This window comes from Buteo buteo, chromosome 21 (genome assembly GCF_964188355.1).
Source record: "Buteo buteo chromosome 21, bButBut1.hap1.1, whole genome shotgun sequence".
In the NCBI taxonomy this organism is placed as follows: Eukaryota; Metazoa; Chordata; class Aves; order Accipitriformes; family Accipitridae; genus Buteo; species Buteo buteo.
The window spans coordinates 24318890-24335685 of record NC_134191.1 but is presented as its reverse complement, the minus strand read 5'-3'; the positions used below and the strand labels follow the sequence as shown (position 1 = coordinate 24335685).

The 16796-nt window shown below is 37.3% G+C and overlaps 1 protein-coding gene across 1 annotated transcript in view; it reads left to right on the top strand.

Annotated features, from left to right (window-relative positions):
* NUP210 (nucleoporin 210) overlaps window positions 1–16796 on the top strand; it is a 68147-nt gene that overhangs the window by 39504 nt on the left and 11847 nt on the right. Inside the window, exons 19-30 of the mRNA XM_075052695.1 lie at window positions 1255–1359; window positions 1496–1597; window positions 4515–4643; window positions 5356–5483; window positions 6417–6552; window positions 6876–6938; window positions 7569–7748; window positions 9172–9252; window positions 10216–10347; window positions 10547–10705; window positions 11586–11677; window positions 13184–13358. Of these exons, the coding sequence (XP_074908796.1) occupies window positions 1255–1359; window positions 1496–1597; window positions 4515–4643; window positions 5356–5483; window positions 6417–6552; window positions 6876–6938; window positions 7569–7748; window positions 9172–9252; window positions 10216–10347; window positions 10547–10705; window positions 11586–11677; window positions 13184–13358 (1482 nt within the window). The remainder of the gene's footprint in view (window positions 1–1254; window positions 1360–1495; window positions 1598–4514; window positions 4644–5355; window positions 5484–6416; window positions 6553–6875; window positions 6939–7568; window positions 7749–9171; window positions 9253–10215; window positions 10348–10546; window positions 10706–11585; window positions 11678–13183; window positions 13359–16796) is intronic.

Sequence of the window (16796 nt, the reverse complement as noted above, 5' to 3'; positions counted from 1 at the left end):
GGAAGCATGGTGTAGATGCATTTCCACTGAAGAATTTGACTATAACTTAGTCAAAATTACTAGATTAGAGACACAGCTACTTTGCCACCTAAGATATTTGGTTCTGTATCTTTTTTCTCTTAAGAAAATTGAGTTGTAATAAGAACACTTGATGTTCTGCAATCATTTTGTAATTCACTGTGCTCTGCTTTATTAAACCAATATTCAATATTCTTTTTTACATTTAGAGATAATTAGAAAAGTGAATTCTTTAAACTTTGCCTTGAGTTCAGAGAAGTTTATTGTATCTCAGTGTGGGATACATACATGTAAAATGTCACTGGAGTTCTATTTAAGTTCTGGTCTCTAAGTTTGGGAGGAATCTTTTTGATAGTTGAAGAGTAGTTGTAGATACCACTTCTGGTACAGTTACATAGGCTCATGTGTTGTTTCTTTAAATTAGGTAATTTGTCTGTTTTTTTCAAATACATTAGAAATGGACTGCTATATTCTGCTTTCAAACCTGTCCATACTTAGACTTCTTTCTTACAGACAAAAATGCAAATAAAAACCTAATAGATGGTGTATTAAGATGTCTTGATCACTGTTCCATGTTTAAGTGGAGCATCCTATTATATTAGGGAAAGATGACATCCTTTCTACATCAAGGAAATAATTCTACTAATTAGGTGAAATGGGTATATAATACTAACTTCCTCAAAAAAACAAAACAAAACAAAAACCTACAAAAACCAAACCCAAAACATTTTCCCTTTCTAAGCAAATGTTATTATGAGTGAATGATTAAACCTGCATCTGGTCCAGTGTTTATGTACTTACATTTAAGGAAGAATTTCTTTTGGTGGCCTGCTAGGAAGAATCCTAAAAAGATGAATTTGAAGTAGAAGAAAACATTCTGTCTCTATGCTTTATCATTTTGTATGAACGTATAACATGTCTCTGAGTTAATATCCTATCTGTGTATGTCAGACTTGGTTAACTGATTCTGCTACATCTTTAATATACAGGCCTTTGCTCTTTGTCTTGGTCAGAGATGCAGAATACACCAGCATGTCCTGTATATGACCTTACCTGTAGAAGCAAGGTAGTTGCTGAGCCAATTACTAGATCTTGTGGACATTCTATTAACCTAAACTTCTCCAGCTCTGGCTCTTTGTTCATCTGTTTTAAGCGTCTTTCCCTGCACATACAAGAGACTTGCACTGTTTTCTGAATCTTAGTGTTTGCTGTAACAGCTAGAATTGTTTCTTTCAGTATGAACCTCTTCTACCAGTGTCTGCCACTATTGAACTGATACTAGTGGAAGATGTAAAAGTGAACCCTACAGATGTCTCCATTTACAATCACCCTGACATACAGGTAAGGAATTATTCTGCTACTTTCTAACTGCAGGGAGGAAAACTTCAAAAATTGTATGATATGTGTTAAGGATACCAGTTTCAGCAATGTACTAGAAAGACACAACCTAATTTTGGATGCTTTTCTGGTTTTGCAGGCAGAACTTTTCATAAAAGAAGGTTCTGGATATTTTTACATTAATACCAGTGTTGCAAATGTTGTAAGAGTGGCACATGAGGAAGCTCAAGGTATTGCCTTGGTGAGTGAAGTATTTTGTTCTTTTATGTCTTTTTGGCGATCTGAATATCATTCTGCAGTTTCATTACTAGTGGTTGTTTTCCAGTACACATGGATAGAGAGGCAATAACTGAATCTTGGATGTGTTTGCCTGTCACAGTCAAGCGTCAGGGAGGGGATCTTTGCACTAGCAATTTCAGGTATAGTTTAAGGTATAGGAAATTGTTTCACCACAGTTGTGATGCATATGTATACTCTATACAAGATAAAAGCCAGTACGAGTTGTTCTTTACCCATTACAATTTTGCAGTAAAATGTTCCTGATTTCATAAATATTTATTCGAAAAGAGTCATAAATAAAAAATTAAAAAATGAAAAATAATGTGACAGAATTATTCAGAAGTGTTATACAAAAGATTAATTGGTTTCTAGAATAATAGTGGAATATTTGTTGTAGGTCAGTACTTCTGAATTCTTCCAGTTCTATTTCAGGACATTTTGCTGTCACAGTGTTTTATCCTGATTTTGTGAATAAGTATCTATTAAAGAGTTGATTTCTGATCTCCATATTAAATTTTTAATGCACTTTTGCACCAGAAGATGCAACTAAACTACAGTTATGCTTGACTTCATCCAGGCCTAGGATATGAGATGCATTCTACAGTGAACAACAATAAAACTATATATTTGCATTGTAGCTTTCATTAGACAAGAATTGGAAGTGACACAAGTTGTTTTTAAGTTTATAATTTACACATTTATCTTGTAATAAATAACATTGATGAAATTGTGAAATAATGATGATAAAGGTGGCTTTTTTTTCATTGTTGAGAATATGGAAAGTACTGGTGAAACATTTTGATTGTCTCTGTCAAAAGCGTAAGGTAGGAATATTTTTCCAACAGAGTCAGCTAGGCACAGAGGTGGGGAAAAATAGAAGAGATGACCTTATTTTTGTACATTCTACACTGTTTCAACTCTTAATATTTTTTCAGTCAGATCTCCCTCATGGGTTTAGCAGTGCTTTAATTGATGTACACAAGATAATTTCAGAATAGAGCAGTGAACTTAAGTAGTGGAACAGTGCCAGCAAGATAAGCTTTGTGAAGTACAAAAAGAGATTTATTTTAACTACCTGTCAGATTAAAGGAGAAAAAACTCCAACTTCTAACACATTTAAAAAACATTTTGGAAAAAAAAGAACCACCAACCCCCCACATTTTAAGAATCTTTTAGACCTGCATGCTATGTTTGAGTTAAATCCCAGTATTGCTTAGGGATTTTTCTTTCGATGGAAGCCAGCAGAATGGTCTGTGTAGAAAATCAGCAAGTTCCAGGCTGATGTGCCAGGCTGATGCCATAGCAGGTATCAGTGGAGCCAAGCTGATACAGGATGTTTTGACAGTAAACTGTTCTGAGAAGCTAAATTCAAGTTATCTAGAGCAGTGATTATCAGACTTTTTACTGGGGCTGCCAAGGATAAATTCTATACCTCTTACTCTCTTTTTAACACAGCAGCATTTCTGGACATGGGTGATAACATGGGGGAAGAATGAATAGTGGTAATACACTGTATACTGGGGAGCTGCTGGACACCTAATAGCTGATGGGAATGGAAGAAGTAGCTGGGACAGGAATGGTTTTTCTAAGTTGTAGTAGCCCTGCTTTCCCCTTTGGCCCTCTGCTCTGGTAGCTGCTTTTCTCTGGTCTCCCAGCCCAAACTGAGCTCCGTTACATCTTCTTCCCCGTGGTCGTGCTGGCTGCCTCCTCCTGGCCAAATCCCCTTCTCTGCTTTCCATGGCTGTGTGTTAATATATGCCCCTAGCACCTGTATTAGCCACCCACTTCGGGAACCGCTGCTGTTCTGAAAGCTGACATTTGTTAAAACTTTATATTCCTTTCTATTTTGAGGCAAAAGTAAGAGTGGTGCCCTTAAAGAACAAAATGTCAGCCCTTCCCACTGCTCTTATTGTTAACTCCTGTAGTGCTGCCAAGTAATGCTATGAATTACATTAAAATCCTTTGAACAGGGGGCCTGGCTGTCCATGACCCCTTGTTTCAGAGTTCATCTTCATAAGCCAGATGAGTGCATAGAATAGGGCACCAAACATCTGCACTGTCTCTGGCCAAAGTGAAGGTACCTGTGAAAGTGAAGAGAATAGCTGGGATCGTCCCTGAGGTGTGTGGCAAGGTCAGGCAAACGGCAAGAGAACTGCAAAGATGATGTGAGCCAGGTGTGGATGCATAGCCTTGAGAAAGTGTGTGGAGACGACTTTGGAATTGGTGCCTAGTTCTTGTATTTGTGAGCAGAGGTATCTTTCTCCATTGTTTGATTCTCCTTGTATTCTGAGAGGTATAACGTGTACCTTCTTTGTATAAAAAAATTAATAAAATAATCATAATAGTTGTATCAAAGAAATACCTGGTTTATCAATCATCCTCTTACTTGGGAAGATCTACCACCAGATTTTGGCTATTCATCCAGATTAAAAGCAATAACTGTAAACTATGAATCTTGCAGGAAGCAATACCAATCCTTTATAAGCATAGCCTCTGTCCTTGATTTTTCTTTTTTTTTCCTTATATTTTTTTTTTTCACTCCACTAAGAAGAGTGTCGTTGCTCTGAATGATTTGTTGTGGGGTTTTTGTCCTCCTGATGGCAGAAGGAGAATAACAGGATGCCAGACTGCTTCTAGCTTAAGACATGTTAATTCTGTTGCTGCCCAGAGGCTGTCTGCACTAGCTCAATAGTATGATACTTTTTACATACATTTTACAGCTTTACTTTTACTTAGGAGGAAGAATTATCTGTGTCTAAAGCTTGGGGACTTCTGCATCCAACTGCATCAGCCCTGAAAGTGATATAAATTTTATCCTATGAATGACAGACAAATGAAAATAAGAAGTGCTATAATAGAATTTTCTCTTGGCATTGCAGGTGAAGCCTCTGCTTCCAGGATCAGTGACTGTAATGATTCATGACTTGTGTTTGGCTTTCGCTGCACCAGCTAAAGCTGAAATTTATGTATCTGATATACAGGAACTGTATGTCCGCGTTGTTGACAAGGTTAGTGGCTTTGAAACCAGAATTATTAGCTGATCCAGATTGCCCTGATTCCTTGTGCTGATCATGAACGTAAAGATGAGACATGTACAAGATGATACAATGTAGTGGTTAGGGCCCTCTGCTGCAGCTGTATGACCTTAAGAGAAATAGTTTGATCTCCTTATGTTTCTGTTTCTCCCTCCCAAATTTATCATTTTAGGTTGTAAGTCTTTCAGAGTATCAAGTGTCTCTTACTTCATGTTCTGTGTGGCAGCACTCTCAACTTTTGCATTTACACAGCAATGTTAATTCATAATTTATATGAACACGCTAATTTACATTTCCTGTTGTTTAAATTGCATGAGAACAATTCTTTTAGGAGTAGGTTTTGCCCCAAGGTCATTTTCCATATGTCATGTTTTAAAAATGAACCAAAAAAAGTCCAACTCATTTTACTTGCCAGTGTGTCTTGGGTGCGTCTTACACAAAATAAGTGTTGATATTTCTGGATGCTTTAATTATGCCCTTGCCAGCTGAAAGACCTGAATTCATTTATTTAATTTGACGCTAACCATAGCTGGCAGGGATTATTCTTAAAATCAGTGCTAATCTAACCTTGGGGCTTTATCTCTAAGACCCTACTAAAAATGTAATACAAAATAAAAGGAAAGCGTTTATGCTAATAAATAAGAATAACTTAAAAGAAAAATGACTGGATGTGACTGTGTTTCAGGTGGAGATTGGAAAAACAGTTAAAGCTTATGTCAGAGTTCTGGATGACTCTAAGAAACCTTTTCTGGCGAAATACTTTGCTGTCATGGATCTAGAACTAAGGGCAGCATCTCAGATTGTTTCCCTTGTGTAAGTTAATGGATTTTTTTTTTTTAATTAATTTGCAAATATGTTTATAGGCAGAATAAGCAAAAATGAGTGAAGGTATTGGTTTGGAGGCATGGTAGTATACCATGAGTATATGAGTATTTATTTATTTTATTTTTGTAAAGTTTTAATTACCTGTTAAATGGTAAAAAATGGTTATTTGTCAGGAAAATTGCCTAAGCTAACAGTCTAAACCTTGTTGACTGACAAATTAGACTGTATTCATATGCTATAATATTTTGTGGAGCCTTATGCATCTTGGAAGCAGTGACTTGGCAAATAATGTCATGTGAAGAACTCCGTGAAGACGTATCTGATTTATCAAACTCATTCTGTCTGTTACTTAACCTTTTAGAAACAGGTAGCCTAAATCATCCTATTGCCTCAAAGCTCCTTATTTTCCAAGCTCTAAACACGATTAAAATCACAGGGGAAAAAAGGGGGTTTGGACTGTTGATTTTTAGTGTTGAAGTAATCAATAAAAATCATTCTGCTTTGTATGGGGAAGAGTGTGTCTGTATTTGCAAATACTGTGCAAATATATATGGACTGCTTGGCTGTATCTATCCCACTCCATTAAATAGTGTCAAGGTATGTAACCAAGGCTTGTGCCACTAGTGTCCATACTGGTCAAATTGTTAGTGGGCTCCCTGGCAGAGTTTTGGTCTGTACCAGCTAACACTCTAGTTTCACTTTCATTTCAGGTATTTCATTGTAAGATAAAACATAGGCTACGAAGAGCCATTTCATGATGTTACATGTAGAAATGCGACGGTTACCTTAATTTTGCCTAAGACATAGTCACTTAGTCATCCTTATGATAAAACTGCTGTGCACCAAATAAGTCCTTTGCATTTGTTACTCATGTAATTTATTCAATGAACTTCTCTATTTTAATGTGTTTCTTTGCTACAGCCCACTCAGTGAAGCTCTTGATGACCATACTGCTGCTTTTGTAGTGCATGGGGTGGCCATTGGTCAGACTAGTCTTATGGCAACTGTTGCTGACAAAAGAGGACAAAGAATCAACTCTGCTCCACAACAGATTGAAGTAAATAATTTCAGATAAAATACATGTGTAAACAAAATCTATGTTGTGATAGAATAGAAACAGTGTATTATAGCGAATTTATAGTACAATAATTACTTTGTCAGAAAAAGTAAATACATCGTTCTGTCCAGAAATTACCCAAATGCTAATCTGTTTCAGATTTCAGTGTTTTTTAACTGCAAGTGATGAGTTAAGTTTCTGCATGCTCAATTTACTGTAACTAAGCAAGTGAAGACACAGTTTACACTTGCATGTACTGGTTTGTGACATAATTTATCTGATTGAAATCATGTGAAAACAAATATTCATATTTCTATTTTTAGGTCTTTCCCCCATTTCGACTACTGCCAAGGAAAGTGACCCTAATTATTGGGGCCACGATTCAGGTGAGGCATCTTACCTATTTTCTTTCCTTTGTAATTTCTATTTTAAAATGTATATAACTTATTTTTCAGGAGTAGATATTCAACTTGGCAATTTAGCTGATTCACACTGAATACTCCTCCTAACAAGAATAGTTCATTCTTGAGCCACCTTCCGTTTTACTGTCTTGCCAGATCAAAGGTTTTGTATTTATTTGTGTCAAGGGAGCATCAGCTTTTCCAGTGTTAAATACCAGCACAGCATTAATAAATCTGTCACTTCCATGAAATTAAGCATAGTGGGCTAGTTCTACAACCTGAAACACAGAGAAGAGCTATACCATGTGTGGTGAAGAGAAAGTGAGGTGAATTTTTTCTGAAACTTTCTGGACTAGATGTAGCATCAGCCTGTTACATTCTATAAAGCACATAGTCCACTTTTGCACTTAGCTCACATATTTCCCAGTCCCCCATCATGCAAGGACCAATATGCAGGAGAAGTAAGTCCTCAGATGCCCCGTGAAGGTTCAAACAGCCTTTTCTTACTGAAGACATTGTGGTGCTGAGCACAGAACGGGTATGTACCCTGTAACATTAACCAGAAGAAGTACCTGATGGGTTAATTTTAGTTGTTCTGTGTGCTTTTAATTATAGATCACTTCAGAAGGAGGCCCTCAACCTCAATCCAACATCATTTTCTCCATCAGCGATGAGAAGATTGCATCAGTGAACAGCACTGGACTTGTCAGAGGAGTGGCAGTTGGGAATGGAACAGTAACAGGAGTGGTGCAAGCTGTTGATGCAGAGACAGGGAAGCTTGTTGTGGTGTCTCAGGTAATGTTTTATGATCCTGTTTGGGGCTGAAAGAGGCTCTCTAACTCATGAGTATGGCTCAAAAGGGGCGAATAGTCTTTCTGAATCAGTAACATTATCTTGTGCACTTTCCTGGTTTCCTTAAGGAGATGAAAAATCAGTGTTTCCTACTCCCTGGCCTGTGAACTTACATATGTGCTGACAGAGGTGATACTTTCAACAGATAGCTAAATCTTGCTGTACCTTAAAACAAAGTTATACTGATAACCCAGGAAGACTTTATGAATGGTCTGATATCTTTAGAATTGATTAGTAAATCTAGAAAAGCTCATCTAAAGAAGCCTTTCCAGAACAGCAGAAGATTGTCCCTGCCTGCATCACCTTACAGTTTAGCAGCATCTTATGTCAGTAGAAGTCAGAACGTAACTGTTGCCTAAGAAACACATTGTCTCTTAAGCTATAGGCAGGCTCTATAGAAAGCTATCATCCTGTGCTGTGGTCTGAATCCATCTATGAAGTTCAAGCAGTGAATCACTGATATTTCATCAGAATCTGTGTCCATATAATTTCCTACTAGCTGAGTGTAGGCGAGCTGTTGAGCAGGCCCATAAGGGAGCACAGGTCTCTGGGACTTGCATGAGACTCAGAACAGCAGAACTTGGGCCAAATCTTATGGCTCTTCATTTGAGGTCAAGACAGGACAATGCTGCATACCACAAAGCTCTGCTGCTTGAAAGATGTCCCCACAGGCCAAGAGGAGAGAAATTGAAAAAAAAAAATTATATATATATATATATATATATCTTTACTTTGTAATGCGGGGGCAGCAGCCTGCCCTGATGCTGTGGCAGGAAGTAGAATAAACTTGAAAGCTAAATCTACTGCCCAATTAGGTCCAGGTCTGACCTTTCCTCCCCAGTATACAGTAGGAATAAAATCCATCAGGAACGTCAGGATATGTGAAGAGGAGACATCAGAGTATCACATATATCGTCCTTTTATTCTCAATTGTCCTGTTTGCTACTTATCATTCTCATTTCCTTCTAATTCTCTCAATGTCTTCCTCTACCTTCTGGGATTATTCATTCCTCTTCTCCTAGGGACCCCTATGATCTATTCCCTTGCAGTCTGTCACTTCTCAGCTCCATCATTCATATTGTCAGTAATGTTGAGCAGAGCTTTATTTATTTATTTATTTATTTCTTTAATTTAGGTGGCATTTTTAAATGCCTATGAATTTACAAAGTTAATGCTTTTGTAGTTTTTTTACAGTCCTACTGAGTTATGTGCATCTGTATTTTCTCTGATAAGTCACATGCAAAACACATGGCAATAGCAATTAAATAATGGCAAAATAGTGAATAGATCCTGAAAGTGAAATCTAGTTCACATTCTAGTTCACATTTGACAAGTGCTTACAATGTCTTCCCTTCCTCCTTTTTAGGACAAAGTGGAAGTTGAAGTAGTACAGCTGACAGCTGTTAGAATTCGTGCACCGATTACACGAATGAAAACTGGTACACAGGTTAGTTGGTTTGTGATTAGCTTTTATTGCCTTAAAATTTTGACCTGCAAGCTGTGACCATTCCTATTAGATCATCTGATAATACCATTCCAGCTGTCGGAGTGGTTGCCTGCTCTGAGGAGTACCACTGCTGCTGCAGGAATGAACATGCTGGCAGTGGAGAAGCTCCAGAGCTGAACATATTACAAGAGTAAATCAAGACAAGTTTACCTTGTACACCAGACTGATTTTCAGAAATTCAGGCCCTGCTGAAGAGGCATCATTTCATATGGAGAAGGGTTCTCTCACCTTCATTCTATTTGCAGTGGAGACCTTCTTCCTTTGTGGTTAAAAATCTACAGTATGTCTTCTATATCGAGAACAGCAGATACTGTTCAAATTCTCTTTTAATAAGTCTATTTTTTAAGAGTCTATAATTCCCTTATTAGTTACTCATTCTAAAATGGCTAGTAATTCTAGCTCGTTGGTCCCAGGTGTATGAATTGCTTTGAAGATTAAAAATAAAAAGCGGAAAATTCCTGTTTTGTGTTTATATGTTATGTTGTCTTAATCTGGAGAGTTGGAAGGGGAAGGTTGATGTCCAGAGCAGAGTTAATCAGAGAGATCATCTAGACAAAGATGTAGAAAATGTAAGAATGTATGATTTAACTAAGATTAAGTGATTTGATGCTACAAATGGGACAAATGAGTTATTGAACTCATCTTTTCTCATGGAAAACTGGTACTTGTGTTTTGTAGAGCGTATAGCAAATGAGAATAAATCAAACTTTACTTTTTACAAGTTGGTAGTTATTTGAGTCTTCTGCGTGATACATCCTTGCAACATATACAGCAGCCAAACAATTTTTTTCATAAGAAATACTATCTCTTGATCAATGAATTTTAAGTTTAATTATGTTTGCTCTGTGCAGGTTTGGTTAACATCCTAGAATTACCTAAGAAATTTCGTTTCTTTGTTTCTAGATGCCAGTTTATGTAATGGGCATCACCAGTAGTCAGACTCCTTTTTCATTTGCCAATGCAGTACCAGGCTTAACGTTCCACTGGTCTGTCACAAAGAGGGATACTCTGGATATCAAGACAAGACACAGTGAGGTAAATTGTGTGTGTATGTGCACTTGCATGTATGTGTATCTTGGGAAAAGGAAACTGCCATGTAAAGGGAATTGAGAAAATATTGTTGCTTCCGCTTACTCAAAATCAAAGCAATTGTCAGCATTGAGTGTGGTCTTTCCTCTGTATCAATGTCAATTCTTTCCATGAGTAAAATTTTAATCGCTTTCTCCTGTCCAAGGCTTCTTTTCAGTTTCCTGCAAAATATAACTTTGCAATGGATGTTTATAGCAGAGCAAAAGGAAGAACAGGCCTGAAAGTTGTTGTGAAGGTCTTTGATCCTGCAGCCAACCAGTTTTACAACATGGCAAGAGAGCTGTCTGATGAAATCCAAATTCAGGTATGATGATGTTCCTCACAGTTAATGTTTTAATATCTCTTTCAGAGCTGAATTGAAGTCTGTATTTGAAGTAACCAATTTGAAATGCAAAGTAGTTCCAGTTTTGGAGTCCTTACTCTTGTTTGTATAATGTTCCACTCTTTGGAAACCTCCAAGTTCCCCAAGTGTTGGTAGGGTTTACACTGAACAGTCACACACTGGTGTGATGCTGAATGATATTCAGGAGTTGGTTTTTGTTGTAGACTGCCTGAAATTGAGGTGGCTTTTGTCTTATGGATAAGCACTAGTAGAGCTGTAAAAGAACTTTGCTGCTGTAGTTCCTCTCTGCACACTAATACTTCTTGGTTTTAGTGCTTATCATACATGCCTATGCAGGCATGTCAATTTGGGTCAGGAATTAGCTTCTGAAATAAATCTCTTGGTTGTTCCCACTTACCATACTTTGGGGAGCAGTTTCAAAGTATGCAAACTGGATCCCTTTACATGGAACAAAGCTGGAAAATGTGCTTGAGGAGTGCACCTCGTGGACATGCAGTTCATGGGCTCAGACTTGGGTTAGTCTAAAGTAACTTGGATGAATGTGGCGTCTCCAACACCATTTCACTTGACAAATATGCTTCTTTTTTCATAGTGCTTCATAGTATAGCTATAGCCATAGAAATGAATGCTCTTCAGAATAATTTGTAGAAGATACTGCCTATCCCATTCTCAAATATTCATGTTTAATTTTCATTTTTTTACCATACCTACTGTGCAAGGTAAAAAAAAAAAAAAAAAGCATGTTATACTTTTATTTAGGGGGGGTTTTTGAAGGTGAAATAAATGGAAATAAATTACTTGCTTCACACAACAGTAGGCTAAAATGCCTTTTATTTTCCAGGTGTTTGAAAAATTTCATCTAGTCACTCCAGAAGTAGAAGCAGAGCAAATCTTAATGTCACCAAATTCCTTTATTAAACTTCAGACAAACAGGTTAGTGATCAGTTTTCATACTATGATTTGTGTCAATGACTTACCAAAATCATAAAGCAATTCTGCTTGAAGTAAGCTGTTTCAATCTTTTTAAAAGAATGTCACAGTACATCTGTATAATACGTAACTTACCTGGTGATTACTAGTAACTTACCTGTACTCTTGGGCTCTGTCAAATCTTGTATTAGTTAGAACATAGCTAGAAAATTCATTCAATATTTGGAACTTCTAGATCCTTATTTTAAAAGGTGCTGAGCCAGTTGAAGCAGTAGCCTGCTTCCACTAGAGTTTTTTATGGGCCATCAAGGCTTTATGGAATATACTTCTCTGTATTTCTTACACAAAGGCTACCACTAGATTTTGAGACTAAAATGTCCTTTCCAAATGAGAAGTCCTTTTTACATAATCTGTTTTCAAAGACTGGCATTTCAGACTCATTTCAGGCTTGAAATTTGGTTTTTCCTCATATAAGAATGTGCAGATATAGACAATAGGACATATGCTGAGGGCGAGGCTTCAGATGCATTTACTTTTTAAGGGTAAGGGACTGTTAGTTTCACTGGAGCTCCAGCAACCATGGTCATTCAGCATCCGCTTTTGAAACAGTTTTATAGGAGCCCTGTCATTTGTAGTCACTTACTAATGTTGTTTCACTATCTCTTCTGAGCAGTTTTTCTAATTAATTAGTCATTAAGTTTTTAGATACCAGTTTGTACATTTCTTTGTTCTGTTATCTTCACTATCCAATGTTAGAGCCCTTATGTCTCAAGTCTACCACCAAAAATAATTACACTATTGCCAAGAAAGGGGCAACTAAAATCCAGCTTTAGTGCTTGTTTCCTAGGATAAAGTAGAGTATTTCTATCCCAATGGAGGAGCTTGGAAGAAAAAAAAAAATCATTTACAAATCTTGTAGAAGATGTGATAAGTGATACTCAAAAGTAGATGATGTCTCAGAATGCCCACTAATTACAGTTTATGTATTTGCTCACTTTATTAATATGCAGATACCATGGTGAGAGTTATTCCAAAAATTAACCTTGTTTACAAAACCATTTCCAGAAAAATTATGAGATCCACTTAATCAAGTTCCTGGCTTTATCTCTAATACCAGCATTGGCCCTGGCAGACTAATCTTCCTCTAGATATTGCTTATAGGAAGTTATGGCAGAAGCTGCATGTTGTAGCCTTAGCTGTTATTATTTGGAATCAAGTTTACATCAGTGAATGATGACACTACAGGGCAGTGGATGGAAGCTAGATTTCAATACATGCCTAAACCCAGATAATACTTCTTCCAAGTGAGCTTGAATTGGAACTTAAACTTTTCTTTCTTAGAGTAGAATATAGGCTTTTTGGCTTTTATTGCAGACACGTGGAAAAAACACATACCAAATAGCAATCTTTTAGACTTGCATTATATATTGGTGTATATATGGTTTTACTTATTTAAGGGGGTCCCCTGTTTTTTTATTTTTCTGTGGTTTTTTTGTTTGTTTTCTTAAGGGATCGAGTGGCTTCACTGAATTACCGTGTCCTGGATGGACCAGATAAAGTTCCTGTTGTAAAAATCGATGAGAGAGGTTTCCTTAACTCTGGGTCTTTGATAGGATCATCAACAATTGAAGTGATTTCACAAGAATCATTTGGGATCAACCAGACCATTGTAGCTGCTGTTAAGGTAGTATCATCTCTCTTTCTTTGCAGTTTTCTGTTAGAAGTATATCTTTATGACCGCAATGCAGATGGTTAATTGCACGTTTTGAACTTCACTTCTGAAAAATGTGAACTATAGGAATTAATAGTCAGTTCTGAGCTTTGAAAAAAGTTTAGTTTACTAAACTAGATAGATAAACATTAAATCCCAGCAAATTCTTAAATTTGGTACATTTTATGAAAAGGCCTTTGTGTGCATGTGCCTTAAAAACTTTTAAAAAAAGAAGTAGTATGTCCTAAAAATCTCTTGGAAGGCTGATAATTACAGAAGTTCAAATAAAAAAAGATGTTAATGTCATAAGCATGCATTTTGCAGCATATTAAAAAAGGTAAATATCATCTGGAGTAATGACTATAAATACAGCATCTGTTGTGAGGTACCTAAGTGATACCTAGACTTTCAAGATATTAGAGATGTAACTGTACGGTGCTCAAAAATTTCATTTTCTCTGCTGTTTCCCAGCAGTTCAGCTTTTACATATAATGAGAATCTCTGCATGAGAAAACCTATCTGATCAGATGCAATAATTCAGCTGCTGTTGCTTGTATTTGGTGAGCTGGCAAGGAGCATGTCTAAGGCTGCCGTATGTGCCTAAGCTCCACTGAAATGTGGATGCTTCAGGGAAGGACAAATCTGTAGCAAAACTCAGCAGTTTGTTTCCAGGCTAATGAAACATCTTTCTTTCTCAAAACTTCATCTGTTCATTGAATGTTGTTATGCAAAGTCTAATGTATCTTACTGGTTGGGCACTTAAGACATAAGGGAATGTATGTCCTTCATTTCTGTTTGAAAGTGCTTGTGCCAGGAACTTTCTACATCCAGCAACGTGAGCCTTGAGATACCCACTTTTCCAGTTCCTCTTATCCCTTTTTACTCTGTCAGCATCTTTCATATGTCCCAAATAAAGGAGAAGACGTATAATTGAGTGCTGACTTTAAATTTAATTTATTTTGTAAGTTTAATTATTATAATCACTGTGAAGTGGCTTGATTTTTTTTTTTTTTATTTGAATTGTGGTTTTTTACCATAATGTTCAGCTTTGTCTGTAGGACAGTATGTAGGTCTGTCCTCCTGGGTGGAGAATGAAAAAAGAAATGGTGGCTTAGTTTCACTCAGCCACTCCTGCTGCTAGGTGGTGGCAGTGAATTTCTACAGCTCTGTTATAGATGACCTTGTTTCTTCCCTTCACTGCTGGATCTGGTGCGTGAAAGACATCTAATGAGTTTGGGGTTGGCTCAAATGACATTTAGTCAGCATGTAGTGGTACTGAAGTTAAATTCCCCCTTTGTGCATTCTTTCCGTATACAGTTAGTATATCGCAGAACTGTGGAGTCAGTGCACAATGATATTAAGCTTGTGAGCTCTTTGTAGGAGGAACCATCTCAGTTCGTACAACTGATTTGTTTTCCTGTACGTATTAGGACTATACTACTTTTATGGAAATGATATTTTTAACCTCACGGTAACCTCATGAGGTGATACAGTGCTGCTGCCTTCATTTTATGGATGAAGAACTGAGAGAGAGTTTGAGTGGTGTTGCTGAAGGTCATGTAGAAAAACTTGTGACGGAGCAGGAGATGAGCTTGAATCTGTTGTGTCATTCTAAGGCAAAGTTCTCTCCTTCATGCTGTCCTTCCTTTCATAAGTTCTTGTTTTGTCTATTTACAACTATACGCAATTAAGAACCAAACTGCTGCAGCAGCATCACTTAACACTTAGACCTTCAACTTTGCTCAAAAAAAGACTACCTTAAATAAGCCAAGGAGGATGGTGGAAGTAAGGAGTGACAGTATGCTTAGCATGGAAGCAAGCTAAGCACTTGCCTGTACCAGCTGTGCCCTACTCTTTTTTTTTAAATAAAAAATATTTTAAAAACTGAGATGCTTTTACAGTAAATAGCTGTTTTCATCAATATTAGATTTAGCAGTTGTCCTTGTGGGACAGTTTCTGAGGCTTTAAAGTAAAGCAAGCTTGAAAATCTGTCAGGGAAATGGCATTTTTGTTAGCTTGTAACCTCAGCTAGTTGGGCAGATGACTGTATGCACTGATATTTTAACCGATTATATCAGGCTGTGGAGTAGACAGTTGTACCTACTGATATTCTAGCCACTTTTTTTTTTTTTTTTTCAGATTCACCAAAGATGCTGTTTGCTTGAGGCCAAATTTGTCCTTTCCTTTTTAAGTTTTGACATGTACATTTTCAGATTGCAGAGTTTTACATTTTAGCTGAGCCTCTTAGGTCAGAAAAAACAGGATTTTCCTACAAGATAAGCTTGAGGGCTTCTTTTAAAATAGTTTTCTCTATATAATTGAGGGGTTTTGCTTTCTCTATCCTTCCATTATTTATTTTCCAACAGCTGTAACAGAAAGAACAGATGTAGGTGTTTTCATTGGGTAATTTTGCTAGTTAACCTAGATAAGTTAATCAAGAATAATAATATGTTATTTAAAAACAAAACAAAAAATGGTTGCAACATCTTTGTCTTCAGACAAACTTCCTTCATTGGAGTGTTACTGCAAAAATGTGGGGGTGTGCACATACGGATAATCCTGCAGGCTTTTCTAAAGAAATTGAAGCAGTTCCTAACTTCCGTCTTAGTTGAGGAGAGGCACTGAGGCAACAAAATGCAGCCTGCTGACCAGTTAGGATTTGTCAGATACCAGTTCTGACTGCTTTTGTCTGTTGCACTTCACTTCTATCGGCCCATGCCTCGGAGGACGGCCTGGCTGCAGCATCATACAGCCAGCAGTACCAAGGCGAGTGTGCCCAGTGATGGGTCAGAAAAACCAGCCCAGCACACAACTCAGGAGGAAAGTTCCTCATGAGTGTTGTTCCTTCCCACCTCTGGGACCCCTGTTGTCAGGCCACTGCAGGCCCGTTTGAGGTGCAGCAATTTGTAGTGTCTATGATGTTGCTTGATCAGGATCACTAGGGAACAGCTTTGCAGCTATTGCTCATCTTTCCTCTGCTGGGCAAACCTTTGCTCAAACAGAGCCAAGGCTGTTAGAAACTGCGTGTATCATCTTGGTTTTCTTACCTTGTGCAAGGGAACTGGGGAAACAGTGACCATTTCGTCCCCTTACTCTCACATACATTGCAAGTTACTCCTGTTCTAGTAACTAGGGAATGAATTACAGTTTTTGTATCAAGAATTACTGGGAGAGAAGTCTAGGGGCAACTTGTTCTCTTGCATATTCAGGGAGTCTTAACAGTTTTAATTTATAAGATAATAATGTAGTCTCTGAAGTCTGTGATGTGTGTTTCTACATCATTATTGCTTTCTTCAATTCCCAGTGCTATTAGAGAAAAATACTAAGAAATATCTGATGGGAGGGTGTAAAGAAGACAGAGCCAGACTTTTCTCAGTGGTGCTCAATGACGGGGCAAGAGGGAACACACAA